This window comes from Procambarus clarkii, chromosome 43 (genome assembly GCF_040958095.1).
Source record: "Procambarus clarkii isolate CNS0578487 chromosome 43, FALCON_Pclarkii_2.0, whole genome shotgun sequence".
NCBI lineage: Eukaryota > Metazoa > Arthropoda > Malacostraca > Decapoda > Cambaridae > Procambarus > Procambarus clarkii.
This window is the reverse complement of record NC_091192.1, coordinates 6,249,530-6,267,222: the sequence shown is the minus strand read 5'-3', so window position 1 is coordinate 6,267,222 and position 17,693 is coordinate 6,249,530. Positions and strand designations below refer to the sequence as shown.

Below are 17,693 nucleotides of genomic sequence, written 5' to 3'. Positions count from 1 at the left end.
CCCATTTGTTTCTGCCTGGTGCGGGAATCGAACCCGCGCCACAGAATTATGAGTCCTGCGCGCTATCCAGCAGGTTACCAGGCTCCTGTGTGTGTGAGGTTATCTTGAGATGATTTCAGGGCTTAGTGTCCCCGCGGCCTAGTCCTCGACCAGGCCTCCACCCCCAGGAAGCAGCCCGTAGCAGCTGTCTAACTCCCAGGTACCTATTTACTGCTAGGTAAGAGTGAAAGAGCATCAGGGTGAAAGAAACATTTTGCCCATTTGTCTCCGCCTCCACTGGGGATCGAACCCGGAACCTCAGGACTACGAATCTGACGCGCTGTCCACCCAGCTGTCAGGCGCCCCGAAAAAAAAGAGGTAGGAATTCTTGGGTATTTAACCAACCAGAACTCCAATCCTCTCCAGACAATAAGATAGTGAGAGATTTTTCGCGTTTTTCATCAAGCTCTGTTATATGGGAGAACTCAGTGCCGATGCTTAATGCACAGACTTGCTTATAACCACAAGTTTGAAGTATATAACTTTTAGACACTCAACCCACCAGGGGACTCGAACACTGGCCATCAAGGTGGCAGTTACGTACTGTATCCACTACACCATACTTCAGAGCCCTAAAGAAGTGTGTGGAAGGAAAAAAATAGTTAGTACTTAGTAACAGTTGATAGATTGACTGTTGAGAGGTGGGCTGAAAGAGCAGAGCTCAACCCCCGCAAGCACAACTAGGTGAACACACACAGGTCCGAGCGGACAGGGCTCCTGAAGCCGTAATCAAAAGGGTCCGGGTTCATTTCCCGTCCGGGGCAGAAACAAGTGGCCAGAGTTTCTTTCATCCGATGTCTCTGTTCATCTCTGTTCTTGAGAGAACACAAGTGAATGCTGTAAATGTAAATGAGAGGAAGAAATGTAAGGAAATACTGGTAGCCAGTACAAGTGGTGAACAAGTGGACTGGAGTGATGAAAGTTCTGGAAGCCACCTCCAGCCACACCTTAAGGCCAGCCTCCACACACTCAGACCACCACAATAGTTCAGTTGTAAGGGCAGGAGGCGGGGCCCAGAGGCGAGTCTTGCCCCTGGTTCCTGTTGGGTAAGTTCTGTAGGGGTAGTGAGCACCGCCTTACCTTCACTTACCTTCACAAACATTACCAACAACACCACCACCAACTATCACCAACTACCACCACCAACTATCACCACCACCACCACCACCAACTCTCACACCACAACATCAGGTCGTGAGGGAGAGACCCTCACACTTCTCACAGTGAGAGAGAGACCATAATGGCGAAGGGAGTCTCAACATCACCGTGACAAGGTAACTGAGGAAAGGAGGATAGAAGCACAAACCAGTGAATCTGTACGATGGTACAACATGGTTGCAGCTGGCAATCCCAATCATTATGGCCGAAGAGGAGGACGACGAGGGAGAGAATCAGTAATAGCGAGAATTCGTTTGGGATACAAATATCCATGGAGATACGGAATGGAAACAACAGTTGATCAGCGAAGTTGCTGAATCTGTGGTGAGAGTGACGGACACCGCCTTGACCACTACCTGAGAGAGTGTGAACACCTGAGAGACATCAGAAGTATGTGTAGAATAATAAACCCCACATTGTTTGAGTTAGGAAAACACTATTTGTCAAATGTTGATACTGTTCTTAAAAGATTCCCCCATTTTGCATCCGCAAGATAACGTAAGCTTTTAAAAGTTGAGAGAAGTTAATCTTCTGGTCAGAGAAGATAAGTCATAGCTGTCTCAGGCTGTTCACTTGAGACAGTTAAGCAAGTCCCAGCTGTGTCTGGGTACACGTGACAAAATGAACAACCAAGCGGGTTTTCTTCCTATTGGGGAGTGTTGTACATGCTGCTATGGCGGTGTGTCCACTCACAGGATGAGTGACGCTGCCCAATACTGTCACTATGGCGGTGTGTCCACTCACAGGATGAGTGACGCTGCCCAATACTGTCACTATGGCGGTGTGTCCACTCACAGGATGAGTGGCGCTGCCCAATACTGTCACTATGGCGGTGTGTCCACTCACAGGATGAGTGACGCTGCCCATTACTGTCACTTTGGCGGTGTGTCCACTCACAGGATGAGTGGCGCTGCCCAATAATCTCGCCCCTCGGGGCAAAATTAAAAAAAAATCAAAATATTGTCCAATGATACAGTGTCTAGGGGAATATTGTCCAATGATACAGTGTCTGGGGGAATATTGTCCAATGATACAGTGTCTGGGGGAATATTGTCCAATGATAGTGTCTGGGGGAATATTGTCCAATGATACAGTGTCTGGGGGAATATTGTCCAATGATACAGTGTCTGGGGGAATATTGTCCAATGATACAGTGTCTGGGGGAATATCGTCCAATGATACAGTGTCTGGGGGAATATTGTCCAATGATACAGTGTCTGGGGGAATATTGTCCAATGATACAGTGTCTGGGTGAATATTGTCCAATGATACAGTGTCTGGGGGAATATTGTCCAATGATACAGTGTCTGGGGGAATATTGTCCAATGATACAGTAGCGGAATATCATATACTGCCACATCCCGGCCATCCCCAATTCCCTTGGAAGGTTATATGACCACTCTGATGGTCATATACCTTATACTACTAATTATATTCACCCTAAATAATTTATTTGTATATATTTGCCACGTAGTTAAGCAACTTGGTATGGTAAGTTGTTAGAGGGGGGGGGGGGGGGTAAGACATGGCTTTGTACTTAATAATTCGCCTGTGATTAACATCTTTCTGTATATATGTTGGTTTGTCAAGGGCTATGAGACACTACCCTTAAGGGGGTGTGTTGTGCCTGGTGGTGTGTGTGTTGTGTTACAGTGTTGGAGGCGAGGGTGAGCACACAGTGGTGCAGTCAGCTGGTTCAGGTGCTGTCACCTCAAGCTTATTGCTGACTGGTTTGACCGTTCGCTTGCCATTAACAACATCCTGCACCCAAGAACTGTCAATTCAGTAAGTCTGTTACGGGCTCACCATAGCCCGTGCTACTTGCAACTTATCTTGCCAGTAGCTGAGTTTAAAACAACAACAGCAACCTGTTAATGGTTGTGTCTGGCGAGGACTGTTAACAGTCAATCATGCTATGCTGTGTTTATGTTGCTTTATGTGCTGTGTTATAGTGCTGTGTTATGGTGCTGTGTTATAGTGCTGTGTTATGGTGCTGTGTTATGGTGCTGTGTTATGGTGCTGTGTTATGGTGCTGTGTTATGGTGCTGTGTTATGGTGCTGTGTTATAGTGCTGTGTTATGGTGCTGTGTGTGAGTGTACCAGCCAGTGGGTGTATTCACCTAGTTGTACTCAGCTAGTTGTGCTTGCGGGGGTTGAGCTTTGGCTCTTTGGTCCCGCCTCTCAACTGTCAATCAACTGGTGTACAGATTCCTGAGCCTACTGGGCTCTATCATATCTACATTTGAAACTGTGTATGGAGTCAGCCTCCACCACATCACCTTCTAGCCTCCTAGTGCATTCCACTTGTTAACTACTCTGACACTGAAAAAAGTTCTTTCTAACGTCCCTGTGGCACATTTGGGTACTCAGTTTCCACCTGTGTCCCCTTGTTCGTGCTAAATGTTTTGTCTTTGTGCAACCTAAATCTGTATTCTCTTGAGCGCAGGCTGAAGAGATACATAATAATTTACACGTGGAAAATAGAGGAGCAAGGCAAAACATAGGAGCGGTAAGGTGTAGTAGAGGGGATAGTAGTAGGAATAAGAACTGCAGCAGGCCCATACGAGGCAGCTCCTATTATAATCTGAGAGGCAGAGAGGCAGCTCTGAAAATAATCTTTCCTGCCTCTACACAGACGCCGTCGTGTTAACGCGGCTCTGATACACAACCTTCCCAACATGAACTTGAGTCCTGGCTTTGTTGCTGTTGACTCTTCCCTTTCACAGTATATACTCAAATGCTCTAATCTTTCTAACAAACGTGACCTAACATAAGCTTACCCTTCTATTTATCTTTCTTTCTCTCTTCTCTCTTTTTTCTGTTCATTGTTTTCTCTTACCTTCCCTTGTTATCCTCTTCTTATTCCTATTACTATCTCCTCATTCGGTGGTTATAATAGGAGCTGCCTCGTATGGGCCAATGGGCCTTCTGCAGTTCTTATTCCTACTACTATCGCCTCTACTACACCTTACCGCTCGTACCTTTTGCCATGCTCCTTACCTCTCTCTTGCCTATTTATTGCCTTCATCACCTCCCTCATCACAATCGACTTGAGAATCGTCCAGGACGGACCGAAACGTCGTCGTCCCTTCACCTTCTAGTGTGTGGTCTGGTCAAACCTCAAGGTAACCTAAAGGTAACCTGGCAATTCCTCTTGAGAATTTTTTAGGTGGCGATCATGTCTCCCCTTACTCTTCTGTCTTCCAGGGACGCGAGGTTTAGTTCCTGTAGCCTTTCCTCGTAGCTCATACCTCTCAGTTCAGGGACTAGTCTGGTGGCATACCTCTGAATCTGTCAGAACCACCACCACTTTGGGGTGGTGGTGGTTCTGATGGTGTGGGTGTGGTAGAGGTGGGTGGAGTGGGGGGTAGGTGTGGTGAGGTTGTAGTAGTGGAGGTTGTCAGTGTTATGGTGGTCCACACAAAAACCAGTTTACCTACACTGCCAGAGGTACTCCACCACAACACTGCCAGAGACACTCTCCACCACAACACTGTCAGAGACACTCTCCACCACAACACTGTCAGAGGTACTCTCCACCACAACACTGCCAGAGACACTCTCCACCACAACACTGCCGGAGACACTCTCCACCACAACACTGCCAGAGACACACTCCACCACAACACTGCCAGAGACACTCTCCACTACAACACTGCCAGAGACACACTCCGCCACAACACTGTCAGAGGCACTCTCCACCACAACACTGTCAGAGACACTCCACCACAACACTGCCAGAGACACACTCCACCACAACACTGCCAGAGACACTCCACCACAACACTGCCAGAGGCACTCCACCACAACACTGCCAGAGACACACTCCACCACAACACTGTCAGAGACACTCTCCACCACAACACTGCCAGAGACACTCTCCACCACAACACTGTCAGAGACACTCTCCACCACAACACTGCCAGAGACACACTCCACCACAACACTGCCAGAGACACTCCACCACAACACTGTCAGAGACACTCCACCACAACACTGTCAGAGACACTCCACCACAACACTGCCGGAGACACTCCACCACAACACTGCCAGAGGCACTCCACCACAACACTGCCAGAGACACTCCACCACAACACTGTCAGAGACACTCTCCACCACAACACTGCCAGAGACACTCTCCACCACAACACTGTCAGAGACACTCTCCACCACAACACTGCCAGAGACACACTCCACCACAACACTGTCAGAGACACTCTCCACCACAACACTGCCAGAGACACTCTCCACCACAACACTGCCAGAGACACTCCACCACAACACTGCCAGAGGCACTCCACCACAACACTGCCAGAGGCACTCCACCACAACACTGCCGGAGACACTCCACCACAACACTGTCAGAGACACTCTCCACCACAACACTGCCAGAGACACTCCACCACAACACTGCCAGAGACACTCTCCACCACAACACTGCCAGAGACACTCTCCACCACAACACTGTCAGAGACACACTCCACCACAACACTGCCAGAGACACTCTCCACCACAACACTGCCGGAGACACTCTCCACCACAACACTGCCAGAGACACTCTCCACCACAACACTGCCAGAGACACACTCCACCACAACACTGTCAGAGACACACTCCACCACAACACTGCCAGAGACACTCCACCACAACACTGCCAGAGACACTCTCCACCACAACACTGTCAGAGACACACTCCACCACAACACTGCCAGAGACACTCCACCACAACACTGCCAGAGACACTCCACCACAACACTGCCAGAGACACTCTCCACCACAACACTGTCAGAGACACACTCCACCACAACACTGTCAGAGACACTCTCCACCACAACACTGTCAGAGACACACTCCACCACAACACTGCCAGAGACACTCCACCACAACACTGCCAGAGACACTCCACCACAACACTGCCAGAGACACTCTCCACCACAACACTGTCAGAGACACTCCACCACAACACTGCCAGAGACACTCTCCACCACAACACTGCCAGAGACACTCTCCACCACAACACTGTCAGAGACACTCCACCACAACACTGCCAGAGACACTCCACCACAACACTGTCAGAGACACACTCCACCACAACACTGCCAGAGACACTCTCCACCACAACACTGTCAGAGACACTCCACCACAACACTGCCAGAGACACTCCACCACAACACTGTCAGAGACACTCTCCACCACAACACTGCCAGAGACACTCCACCACAACACTGTCAGAGACACTCTCCACCACAACACTGTCAGAGACACTCCACCACAACACTGCCAGAGACACTCCACCACAACACTGTCAGAGACACTCTCCACCACAACACTGTCAGAGACACACTCCACCACAACACTGTCAGAGACACTCTCCACCACAACACTGTCAGAGACACTCCACCACAACACTGCCAGAGACACTCCACCACAACACTGTCAGAGACACTCTCCACCACAACACTGCCAGAGACACTCTCCACCACAACACTGTCAGAGACACACTCCACCACAACACTGCCGGAGACACTCCACCACAACACTGTCAGAGACACTCCACCACAACACTGTCAGAGACACTCCACCACAACACTGCCGGAGACACTCCACCACAACACTGCCAGAGACACTCTCCACCACAACACTGTCAGAGACACTCTCCACCACAACACTGCCAGAGACACTCCACCACAACACTGCCGGAGACACTCTCCACCACAACACTGCCAGAGACACTCTCCACCACAACACTGCCAGAGACACACTCCACCACAACACTGCCGGAGACACTCTCCACCACAACACTGCCAGAGACACACTCCACCACAACACTGCCAGAGACACTCTCCACCACAACACTGCCGGAGACACTCCACCACAACACTGCCAGAGACACTCTCCACCACAACACTGCCAGAGACACTCTCCACCACAACACTGCCAGAGACACACTCCACCACAACACTGCCGGAGACACTCTCCACCACAACACTGCCAGAGACACACTCCACCACAACACTGCCGGAGACACTCTCCACCACAACACTGCCAGAGACACACTCCACCACAACACTGCCAGAGACACTCTCCACCACAACACTGCCGGAGACACTCCACCACAACACTGCCAGAGACACTCTCCACCACAACACTGCCAGAGACACTCTCCACCACAACACTGCCAGAGACACACTCCACCACAACACTGTCAGAGACACTCTCCACCACAACACTGCCAGAGACACTCTCCACCACAACACTGTCAGAGACACTCTCCACCACAACACTGCCAGAGACACTCCACCACAACACTGCCAGAGACACTCTCCACCACAACACTGTCAGAGACACTCCACCACAACACTGCCAGAGACACTCTCCACCACAACACTGCCAGAGACACACTCCACCACAACACTGTCAGAAACACTCTCCACCATAACACTGTCAGAGACACTCTCCACCACAACACTGCCAGAGACACTCCACCACAACACTGTCAGAGACACTCCACCACAACACTGCCAGAGACACACTCCACCACAACACTGCCGGAGACACTCCACCACAACACTGCCAGAGGCACTCCACCACAACACTGCCAGAGACACTCCACCACAACACTGCCAGAGACACTCCACCACAACACTGCCAGAGACACACTCCACCACAACACTGCCAGAGACACACTCCACCACAACACTGCCGGAGACACTCTCCACCACAACTCTGCCGGAGACACTCCACCACAACACTGCCAGAGACACACTCCACCACAACACTGCCAGAGACACTCCACCACAACACTGCCAGAGACACACTCCACCACAACACTGCCAGAGACAATCTCCACCACAACACTGCCAGAAACACTCCACCACAACACTGCCAGAGACACACTCCACCACAACACTGCCAGAGACACACTCCACCACAACACTGCCAGAGACACACTCCACCACAACACTGCCAGAGACACTCCACCACAACACTGCCGGAGACACTCTCCACCACAACTCTGCCGGAGACACTCCACCACAACACTGCCAGAGACACACTCCACCACAACACTGCCAGAGACACTCTCCACCACAACACTGTCAGAGACACACTCCACCACAACACTGCCAGAGACACACTCCACCACAACACTGCCAGAGACACACTCCACCACAACACTGCCAGAGACACTCTCCACCACAACACTGCCAGAGACACTCCACCACAACACTGCCGGAGACACTCTCCACCACATCACTGCCAGAGACACTCCACCACAACACTGCCAGAGACACACTCCACCACAACACTGCCAGAGACACACTCCACCACAACACTGCCAGAGACACTCCACCACAACACTGCCGGAGACACTCTCCACCACAACACTGCCGGAGACACTCCACCACAACACTGCCAGAGACACTCCACCACAACACTGCCAGAGACACACTCCACCACAACACTGCCAGAGACACTCCACCACAACACTGCCGGAGACACTCTCCACCACAACTCTGCCGGAGACACTCCACCACAACACTGCCAGAGACACTCCACCACAACACTGCCAGAGACACTCCACCACAACACTGCCAGAGACACTCCACCACAACACTGCCGGAGACACTCTCCACCACAACACTGCCAGAGACACTCTCCACCACAACACTGTCAGAGACACTCCACCACAACACTGTCAGAGACACTCTCCACCACAACACTGCCAGAGACACTCCACCACAACACTGCCAGAGACACACTCCACCACAACACTGCCAGAGACACTCCACCACAACACTGCCGGAGACACTCTCCACCACAACTCTGCCGGAGACACTCCACCACAACACTGCCAGAGACACACTCCACCACAACACTGCCGGAGACACTCCACCACAACACTGCCAGAGGCACTCCACCACAACACTGCCAGAGACACTCCACCACAACACTGCCAGAGACACTCCACCACAACACTGCCAGAGACACACTCCACCACAACACTGCCAGAGACACACTCCACCACAACACTGCCGGAGACACTCTCCACCACAACTCTGCCGGAGACACTCCACCACAACACTGCCAGAGACACACTCCACCACAACACTGCCAGAGACACTCCACCACAACACTGCCAGAGACACACTCCACCACAACACTGCCAGAGACACTCTCCACCACAACACTGCCAGAGACACTCCACCACAACACTGCCAGAGACACACTCCACCACAACACTGCCAGAGACACACTCCACCACAACACTGCCAGAGACACACTCCACCACAACACTGCCATAGACACTCCACCACAACACTGCCGGAGACACTCTCCACCACAACTCTGCCGGAGACACTCCACCACAACACTGCCAGAGACACACTCCACCACAACACTGCCAGAGACACTCTCCACCACAACACTGTCAGAGACACACTCCACCACAACACTGCCAGAGACACACTCCACCACAACACTGCCAGAGACACACTCCACCACAACACTGCCAGAGACACTCTCCACCACAACACTGCCAGAGACACTCCACCACAACACTGCCGGAGACACTCTCCACCACATCACTGCCAGAGACACTCCACCACAACACTGCCAGAGACACACTCCACCACAACACAGCCAGAGACACACTCCACCACAACACTGCCAGAGACACTCCACCACAACACTGCCGGAGACACTCTCCACCACAACACTGCCGGAGACACTCCACCACAACACTGCCAGAGACACTCCACCACAACACTGCCAGAGACACACTCCACCACAACACTGCCAGAGACACTCCACCACAACACTGCCGGAGACACTCTCCACCACAACTCTGCCGGAGACACTCCACCACAACACTGCCAGAGACACACTCCACCACAACACTGCCAGAGACACTCCACCACAACACTGCCAGAGACACTCCACCACAACACTGCCGGAGACACTCTCCACCACAACACTGCCGGAGACACTCCACCACAACACTGCCAGAGACACTCCACCACAACACTGCCGGAGACACTCTCCACCACAACACTGCCGGAGACACTCCACCACAACACTGCCAGAGACACTCCACCACAACACTGCCGGAGACACTCTCCACCACAACACTGCCAGAGGTACTCTCCACCACAACACTGCCAGAGACACTCTCCACCACAACACTGTCAGAGACACTCTCCACCACAACACTGCCAGAGACACTCCACCACAACACTGCCAGAGACACTCTCCACCACAACACTGTCAGAGACACTCTCCACCACAACACTGTCAGAGACACTCTCCACCACAACACTGCCAGAGACACTCTCCACCACAACACTGCCAGAGACACTCTCCACCACAACACTGCCAGAGACACTCCACCACAACACTGCCACAACACGGTTCCTCAGCGGCCACTGTACCTACACTTTAAATTGCTTGCCGCAAATATTTGTACCGCTTGTCGCTAAATAAGGTTGAGCACAAAGTGGATGGGTGACCGCGCGGATATCCTCCTGGGGACCAGGAACATCTCACTGAACCTAACAGGCGCTTGCAGTGACAAGTATTCCGGTTATTGTGCTTGTTCACTCTTGGCATTGGTTCTTCTTCTTTGTCTTGTATTTGTTGTTCTTGTCAGTCTTGTATTTGTGTTTGTTGTGTTACGTGGACCAACTAAATGTGCTCTTCGCCTGACTATTAAGAGTCATACTCCTCTACGTTCATAGCCTAGAAGACGTCTAGTTTCGTTTAATAATAATTAGAGAGTGGCGAGATGCCGAAGATTTGAATTATTTAAGTTTTACGTTCATTGAGGGAGGAGATAAGAATGAGCGCTGCAGCAAACATGGCGGATCGCCTCAAGTGGAGGCGACGAAATCCCGCCAAAATACTCCTGATGCGGTGACACCGACTCTCCTGGTTTTGAGGGAATATGATTGGTCGGATGCGGGGGTGTGCCTAGTCTGACCAATCAGAGGGCGTCCATGGCGTGATGTAATGTGACGTCAACGTCCTAGGCTCTAGGCGGGAAATCCGCCAGCTGTCAGTAGCCACCTAGAGGTCAACGTGTCGGGACGTGTAGCATGTCGGTCCTACAAAGGTGTAGTTTAAGCCACCAGAAGGGACATTAAGGTAAACAGTGCTGGAGAGGCAACGTTGATGAGTCCCCTTGTTCACTTCAAGAGGAAGATTTGAAGACTGGACCATGACAGGTCACAAGAGGTTTCGTGACGTTAGTGTACTCTTGTGTCTCTAGAGGCGAATCTAGAATCTACTCTAGATTCCCCAGGCGGTGCTGGGGAATCTGGAGTAGATCCGCGGGCCGCTCCAGGAGGTGCTCCTGTGGGAAGTGTATGGTGACAGTCGTGGCCACCGTGTCTCTGAAGCAGAGCAGCCATGGGGGAAGTGACTTCCGAGCCGCGTCACTTCTACACGGAACAAGAGGACCAGCAATCACGGTCAGGAAGACACTTGCCGAATCCTAGTGGGCTCCTGAGAGGAGACCAGGAAGGAGAAGGGATCGACTGTGGTGTTACTTAGGCGGAGTGATGAGAGCAGGAGCCACGCACATGGCCCAGTGGGATCCTCTGCCAACCGCAACAGGCTGTTAGGACTGAAGCCAACGCTTTTCAGTTGTTTGATAGCAAGTGAATTTAATTTGTTTCGTGTACGCGGAGTGATTTTATTGAGGCGAGTGAGTCAAGATTAAGTTCACAATACTTATAAGTTGATGGTGCACTAGAATTTATTTCATCCAGATTAATAGTGTGTTATTGATGAGAAGATTAAAGGTAACTATTATATGAGGGCATTTACAGTAATTTTGTTTGGTGATAAAGTTTTAGTAGAGTAAAAGCTTAAAGAGTTCTGATAATAAATGCTGAGAGGTGTTGCCATATTGTTGCTCAATTTTATCGCGGAAAGTTGCCACATATTGACAGTTAAGATATTTTCAACCCTAAGTCTGTGTACTTTGATTTACAGTAAATAATTTCATGTTTGTATTTATTGCGTTTCAGTTCACTCCTACCTTCACCTTTATGTATTTTGCCTGAGGCTGAGTTTGAACATGATTAACACTCCAGGCTGAAGCACTTACCACTGTACTTATACAAGTTATCTGCTCCTGATTAAAGTACTTGCCAGACTGGAAAACCTTGGCTGCCTAATTATGAGGCAGCCAAATTGGCAGCAAGGAGCTGCCGATTTGTTACTCACCTGAGGTTACAAGGTCAAGTGTAACTCACCTGAGGTTACAAGGTCAAGTGTAACTCACCTGAGGTTACAAGGTCAAGTGTAACTCACCTGAGGTTACAAGGTCGAGTGTAACTCACCTGAGGGTTACAAGGTCAAGTGTAACTCACCTGAGGATACTTGCCGTGTATTTGTTTGTTACATGTCTTATATATGTGTTTGTTGTCTGACATGTTTTTGTACTTGTTCTGTCATAACTGTTGCCAGATGTTTCTATAAAATGCCTTACAGGTTTAGAGCCTAGGCACGAAACTTAAGTGTCTCTGACTAATTATATATGTTTAACTATGTGTATAATTATATATGAACCGGTTTAAATAGTGCATAATTGAACTTGAAATAGGAAAATGGAACACTATTATCGTGGTAGAAGACCAAGTCGCTTCAATTATGTCCAATTCTTAAGAATATATTATTTTTATGAATATCTGTATTTTGTTATGAGATAGGGTCGATAAGAATATTCTGTGTCTCAGTTAGGCTTGATCACACACACACACACACACACACACACACACACACACACACACACACACACACACACACACACACACACACACACACACATGCCCATATTGTTCCAATAAATACTTAACAATTATTTGTCAATAATTTTTTGTTAATTTAACTTTATATGCAAAGCTTGTTATAGATATGTTAGCGAGACAGTGTAACCATGTGTGAGTAATGATGGTGGTGTGCCCGCAGGTGCCCCACGTGCAGGAGGACATATTGAATGGTGTGGGCGGCGTGGGCGGCATGGAGGGTGCTGGCGGGCGGGCGGCCGGCAAGGTGTTCACCACAACAGGCAGCTCAACCACTTCCCGAGGCTCCTCCAGCAGCGGCTCCTCCGGCCAGGGTGGGTGCTGGCCCTCTAGTGCCGTGCATGTCCTTCTTCAGCTCTAGCTCCTGGCACCCGCCTCTTCCTTCCTCTTCTCCAAGTCCCATTTGCAATTTTTGTCTAATTGCTTTAACTATTTTTGTCCCTGTGAACCTATATATATATATATATATATATATATATATATATATATATATATATATATATATATATATATATATATATATATATATATATATATACATATATATATATATATATATATATATATATATATATATATATATATATATATATATATATATATATATATATATATATATATATATATGTGTGTGTGTGTGTGTGTAATAACCCTCCTGCGATTGATATGCCTTAAACCCCCACTTACCACAATAGTTTTCATCACCCAATACTCAGGGTGAGGCATTATTGACCAGTTTAGTTATGAGTGGTCAATATCGCCTAGGTCAGTGGTGTCTCGTATGCTCAGGAATCACCATTTTCGATGAGAGTAGCTGACATTCACACCATGATTGTGCTGGCAGTTGTGATAGTGATCAGGACCGAGGTAATGGTGATACTGTTCCTGATATTGGTTGGTGATGTCCATCATGATAGTGTCAATAGGTTTATTGATAGTGAAGGTGGAACCGGTGATGTTGATCATGATAGTGACACTGCTCATTTTAGTCACAAGTTTCAATGGTAATAGTGACCATTAAATCTCTTAAACTGAACAAATACTCTATATGTGAAGTCATATAATTGCGGACCATTGGACCGCAGTTCCAGTGGTCCTGACACCAATATTATGACTGCCACCAGTTACAATGGTCCTGACACCAATATTATGACTGCCACCAGTTACAATGGTCCTGACACCAATATTATGACTGCCACCAGTTACAATGGTCCTGAAACCAATATTATGACTGCCACCAGTTACAATGGTCCTAGTGTTAACAATCTTGACACCAGTACAGTGGTCTGACGCCGGTGTTACCACCGGTGCTGGCATCATAGTGCCGACATAATGATCAATATCACCAGGTATATTGTACCTGCCATCAATCACCAGGTATATTGTACCTGTCATCAATCACCAGGTAAAAGTGTACCTGCCATCAATCACCAGGTATATTGTACCTGCCATCAATCACCAGGTATAAGTGTACCTGCCATCAATCACCAGGTATATTGTACCTGCCATCAATCACCAGGTATATTGTACCTGTCATCAATCACCAGGTATAAGTGTACCTGCCATCAATCACCAGGTATATTGTACCTGCCATCTATCACCAGGTATATTGTACATGCCATCAATCACCAGGTATAAGTGTACCTGCCATCAATCACCAGGTATATTGTACCTGCCATCAATCTTAACATCACAATCTTTAAGAGTAATACTTGCTCAACACTATAATATAGGACTGCTAAAAGTCCATATAATTAAGTTAGGATATATAATGATATATACAATAAATGTGTAGTTTAGTAATATGTGTTTTATGCAATGTTTTGTGTCAAGCAACATGTGCCAAGTTTAGTTGTGACGTAATAAAAAATGATGACGTTTTACGTGACACGTGACTTGTAATGTCCAATTGAAGGCGACCTGAGGTATCACACGTCACTGAGACCTCCCCTGATTTGTCAGCAGCCGTCAAGGGTTGCCAGATTGGGCTACAAGTAGCGAATTGGGCTACTTTTGAGAGCCCCGCGCTCCCAAATTTGTAATTTCGCTATTTGCTACTTTTTGGGCTAATTTAAAAGCAAGTTGGGCTAATTTGGGCTATTAATGTTAAGCAACTCAGCACCCCGCGATAGCAGCCACAGACTGACAATTTAAATGCGAGCACAGCACGCAGTATATCATTTTACGACCAAAGATCACATTTACTCCAAAAAAATCTTCCACTTACGGGCTATTCATGCCCTTGCCACCTCTTGGGTAGCTTAATCTTCATCAATCAATCAGTCACAAACAAGGAACAACGATTTCAAGTTCAACAAGTCACAACTTAGGACAGAAAACAGGAGAATTTTTTTCACTCACGTGGGGCATAACAATGCACAACTACCAAATCATCAACATTATCTGGGAGTCAGAATCCACCAATCACTGATAGTTGTCCAACAAGTGGAAGCTGCAGTTATAAAAGCAAACCAAATCCTAGGCATAGTCAAACGAAATTTTGACGAAGGAAAAGGTAGTTATACAACTGTATAAATCTCTGGTGTGCTTCCACTTGATTATTATATCCACGCATTGAGACCTCATCTTCAGAAAGACATATCTGCTTTGGAGAAAGTTCAACACCGGGCGACTAAAATCTTTCCCGAACTAAGTCGACTTTCATACCAGGGACGGTTGAGGGCCACAGGGACCAGGCATGACAGGGCTGCTCTCAGCAAAACATTTAAATTACTGAACAATTTGGAAGATATTGACCCAGGACACTTCTTCAAAAGGCTAGTTGTAAGACGAACAAGGAGTAACGGTTTCGAGCTCAACAAGCCACACTGAAGGATGAAAAATATTTGTTTTCTCCAATAGAAATATACAGTTGTGGAAACGCCTACCCGCCGAAGCCGTAAATGCCAAAACATTGGCATTTGTTTGGCCCCGAAACAAATGGGAGGGGCCTTACAAGCCAGACAACCTTCCTGTCCTCGTCGAGACCACTAGAGAGAGATACCTGAATTTGCCCGAGGGCCACCCTCGAGTAAATTCAGCAAAACCATGGAACCACCTTCTCGACGAAACCGTAAATGATAAAACATTGCTCGATAAAATCACCAGAGCAAATAGGGGACATTTGACAAGCCGCCGGCTTCCTATCCTCACTGAGAGATAGAGACCCTCTGGTAAATTCAGGTAAATCTTAGCTAATTAAATAATCCTGAAAAGTTTGCTTATTGAAGGCAGTGCTGTGTTAGCAGCATTATACTCCCTGAGCAAAGCAATGCACTGTTGCCCTCCAACCCCGATGATGGGCACTGGGACCCATGTCTGTGGATCTATACTTACAACCACATTCTTGTCTGTGGACCTTCCCTACTTTGGTACGGCTCTCAGTGTGCTTGGTAGAGTTAGGAAGGGTGTTTGTCTGATTAGGTGAGGTGTTTGTTGACCAAACCACACACTAGAAAGTGAAGGGACGACGACGTTTCGGTCCGTTCTGGACCATTCTTAAGGTGATTGTGAGAATGTACAATTGTCCCTTCACTTTCTAGTGTGTGGTTTGGTCAACATATTTCAGCCACGTTATTGAGACTCCTCGTCTGCAGGTGTTTGCTAGGTCTGTAGGTACACAACTGGTCGGGTTCTGCTTACACTCGGACACGAGACGATTCGGCTAAACTCATTTTCTGTTTTAAATCCGGATGTATTGTTATGCTAGGCTGTATTAGGTTATTAAGGTTAGGCTGCATAGATTGATTGGTTTGATTTGGGTTACGTTAGGTTGGGTTGAGCTAGGTTAGTCAGGTTTCAAAATTCAAAATTCCACAACGCCACGGAGCAGTCTCTGTGGCACAGTGGTAAAGCATGCGCCCGGCTCTTCGCCAGCCCTTTGACCTGGGTTCGTATCCTGGTCGGGGAGGATTGACCGGGCGCCAATCCTTAACTGTTCACCAAGCAGAGAATAGGTTGTTAAACGATTTGGCGGGTCACACTCCTGGGAAAAATTAGGATTAAGGACCTGCCCGGAACACTATGCGTGCTAGTGGCTTTACAAGAATTTAAAAACTTTTTTATATATAAATATAATCTTTTATATAAATAAATAAAACTTTTTTATATATAAATTCAATCTAAATCTAATCAATATCTTGTGTGTGATGAGACTTGTATCTGACATAATTAAAATCTTAACTTAAATAATTCGTTTGTTAGACAATATATGATATTCAGATCTATAAATTACTTTAGTTCGCTATTATAACATTGAGCTTTGTAATGTCTCCGAGGGTCATTGTTTCCGTATTTTTGTTTTCATCCTGGTTCTGTAGTATTTAAATGTTTGTATTCCACTAAAGCTAAATAGTCTCTCCTCTCTCGGATATTGTGGAAGATTTTGAGGATCATGATTTGCCAACATTATATGGGTAGGATATTATGTAGAATACACTTCCCCATTGTTAAACTACCCCGTCGTCAGGCTAGGCTCGTTAACGTGGCAGTCGTCTCCCCCCATATCTCAAGACGCATTTATTATCGATTTTCATGTACTGTGGTTATCTTGAGTTGATTTTGGGGCTTTTAGTGTCCCCGCGGCCCGGTCCTCGACCAGGCCTCCACCCCCAGGAAGCAGCCCGTGACAGCTGACTAACTCGCAGGTACCTATTTACTGCTAAGTAACAGGGGCATAGGGTGAAAGAA

The 17,693-nt window shown here is 48.0% G+C and overlaps 1 protein-coding gene and 1 long non-coding RNA gene across 5 annotated transcripts in view; both read left to right on the top strand.

The window, feature by feature from the left end:
* The window catches only part of LOC123756005 (rho GTPase-activating protein 45), a 975,988-nt gene that overhangs the window by 409,153 nt on the left and 549,142 nt on the right, over positions 1–17,693 (top strand). For all 4 annotated transcript variants that reach the window (XR_011221956.1, XM_069300005.1, XM_069300006.1 and 1 more), the window contains exon 2: positions 13,168–13,318. Coding sequence is in view for 3 of the 4 variants with exons in the window: in XM_069300006.1 (XP_069156107.1) it covers positions 13,168–13,318 (151 nt within the window). In the remaining variant the exon portion in view is untranslated. The remainder of the gene's footprint in view (positions 1–13,167; positions 13,319–17,693) is intronic.
* LOC138349989 (uncharacterized) lies at positions 11,327–13,026 on the top strand. The gene is made up of 2 exons (XR_011221957.1): positions 11,327–11,996; positions 12,225–13,026. It is a non-coding gene; the product is annotated as an uncharacterized lncRNA (long non-coding RNA).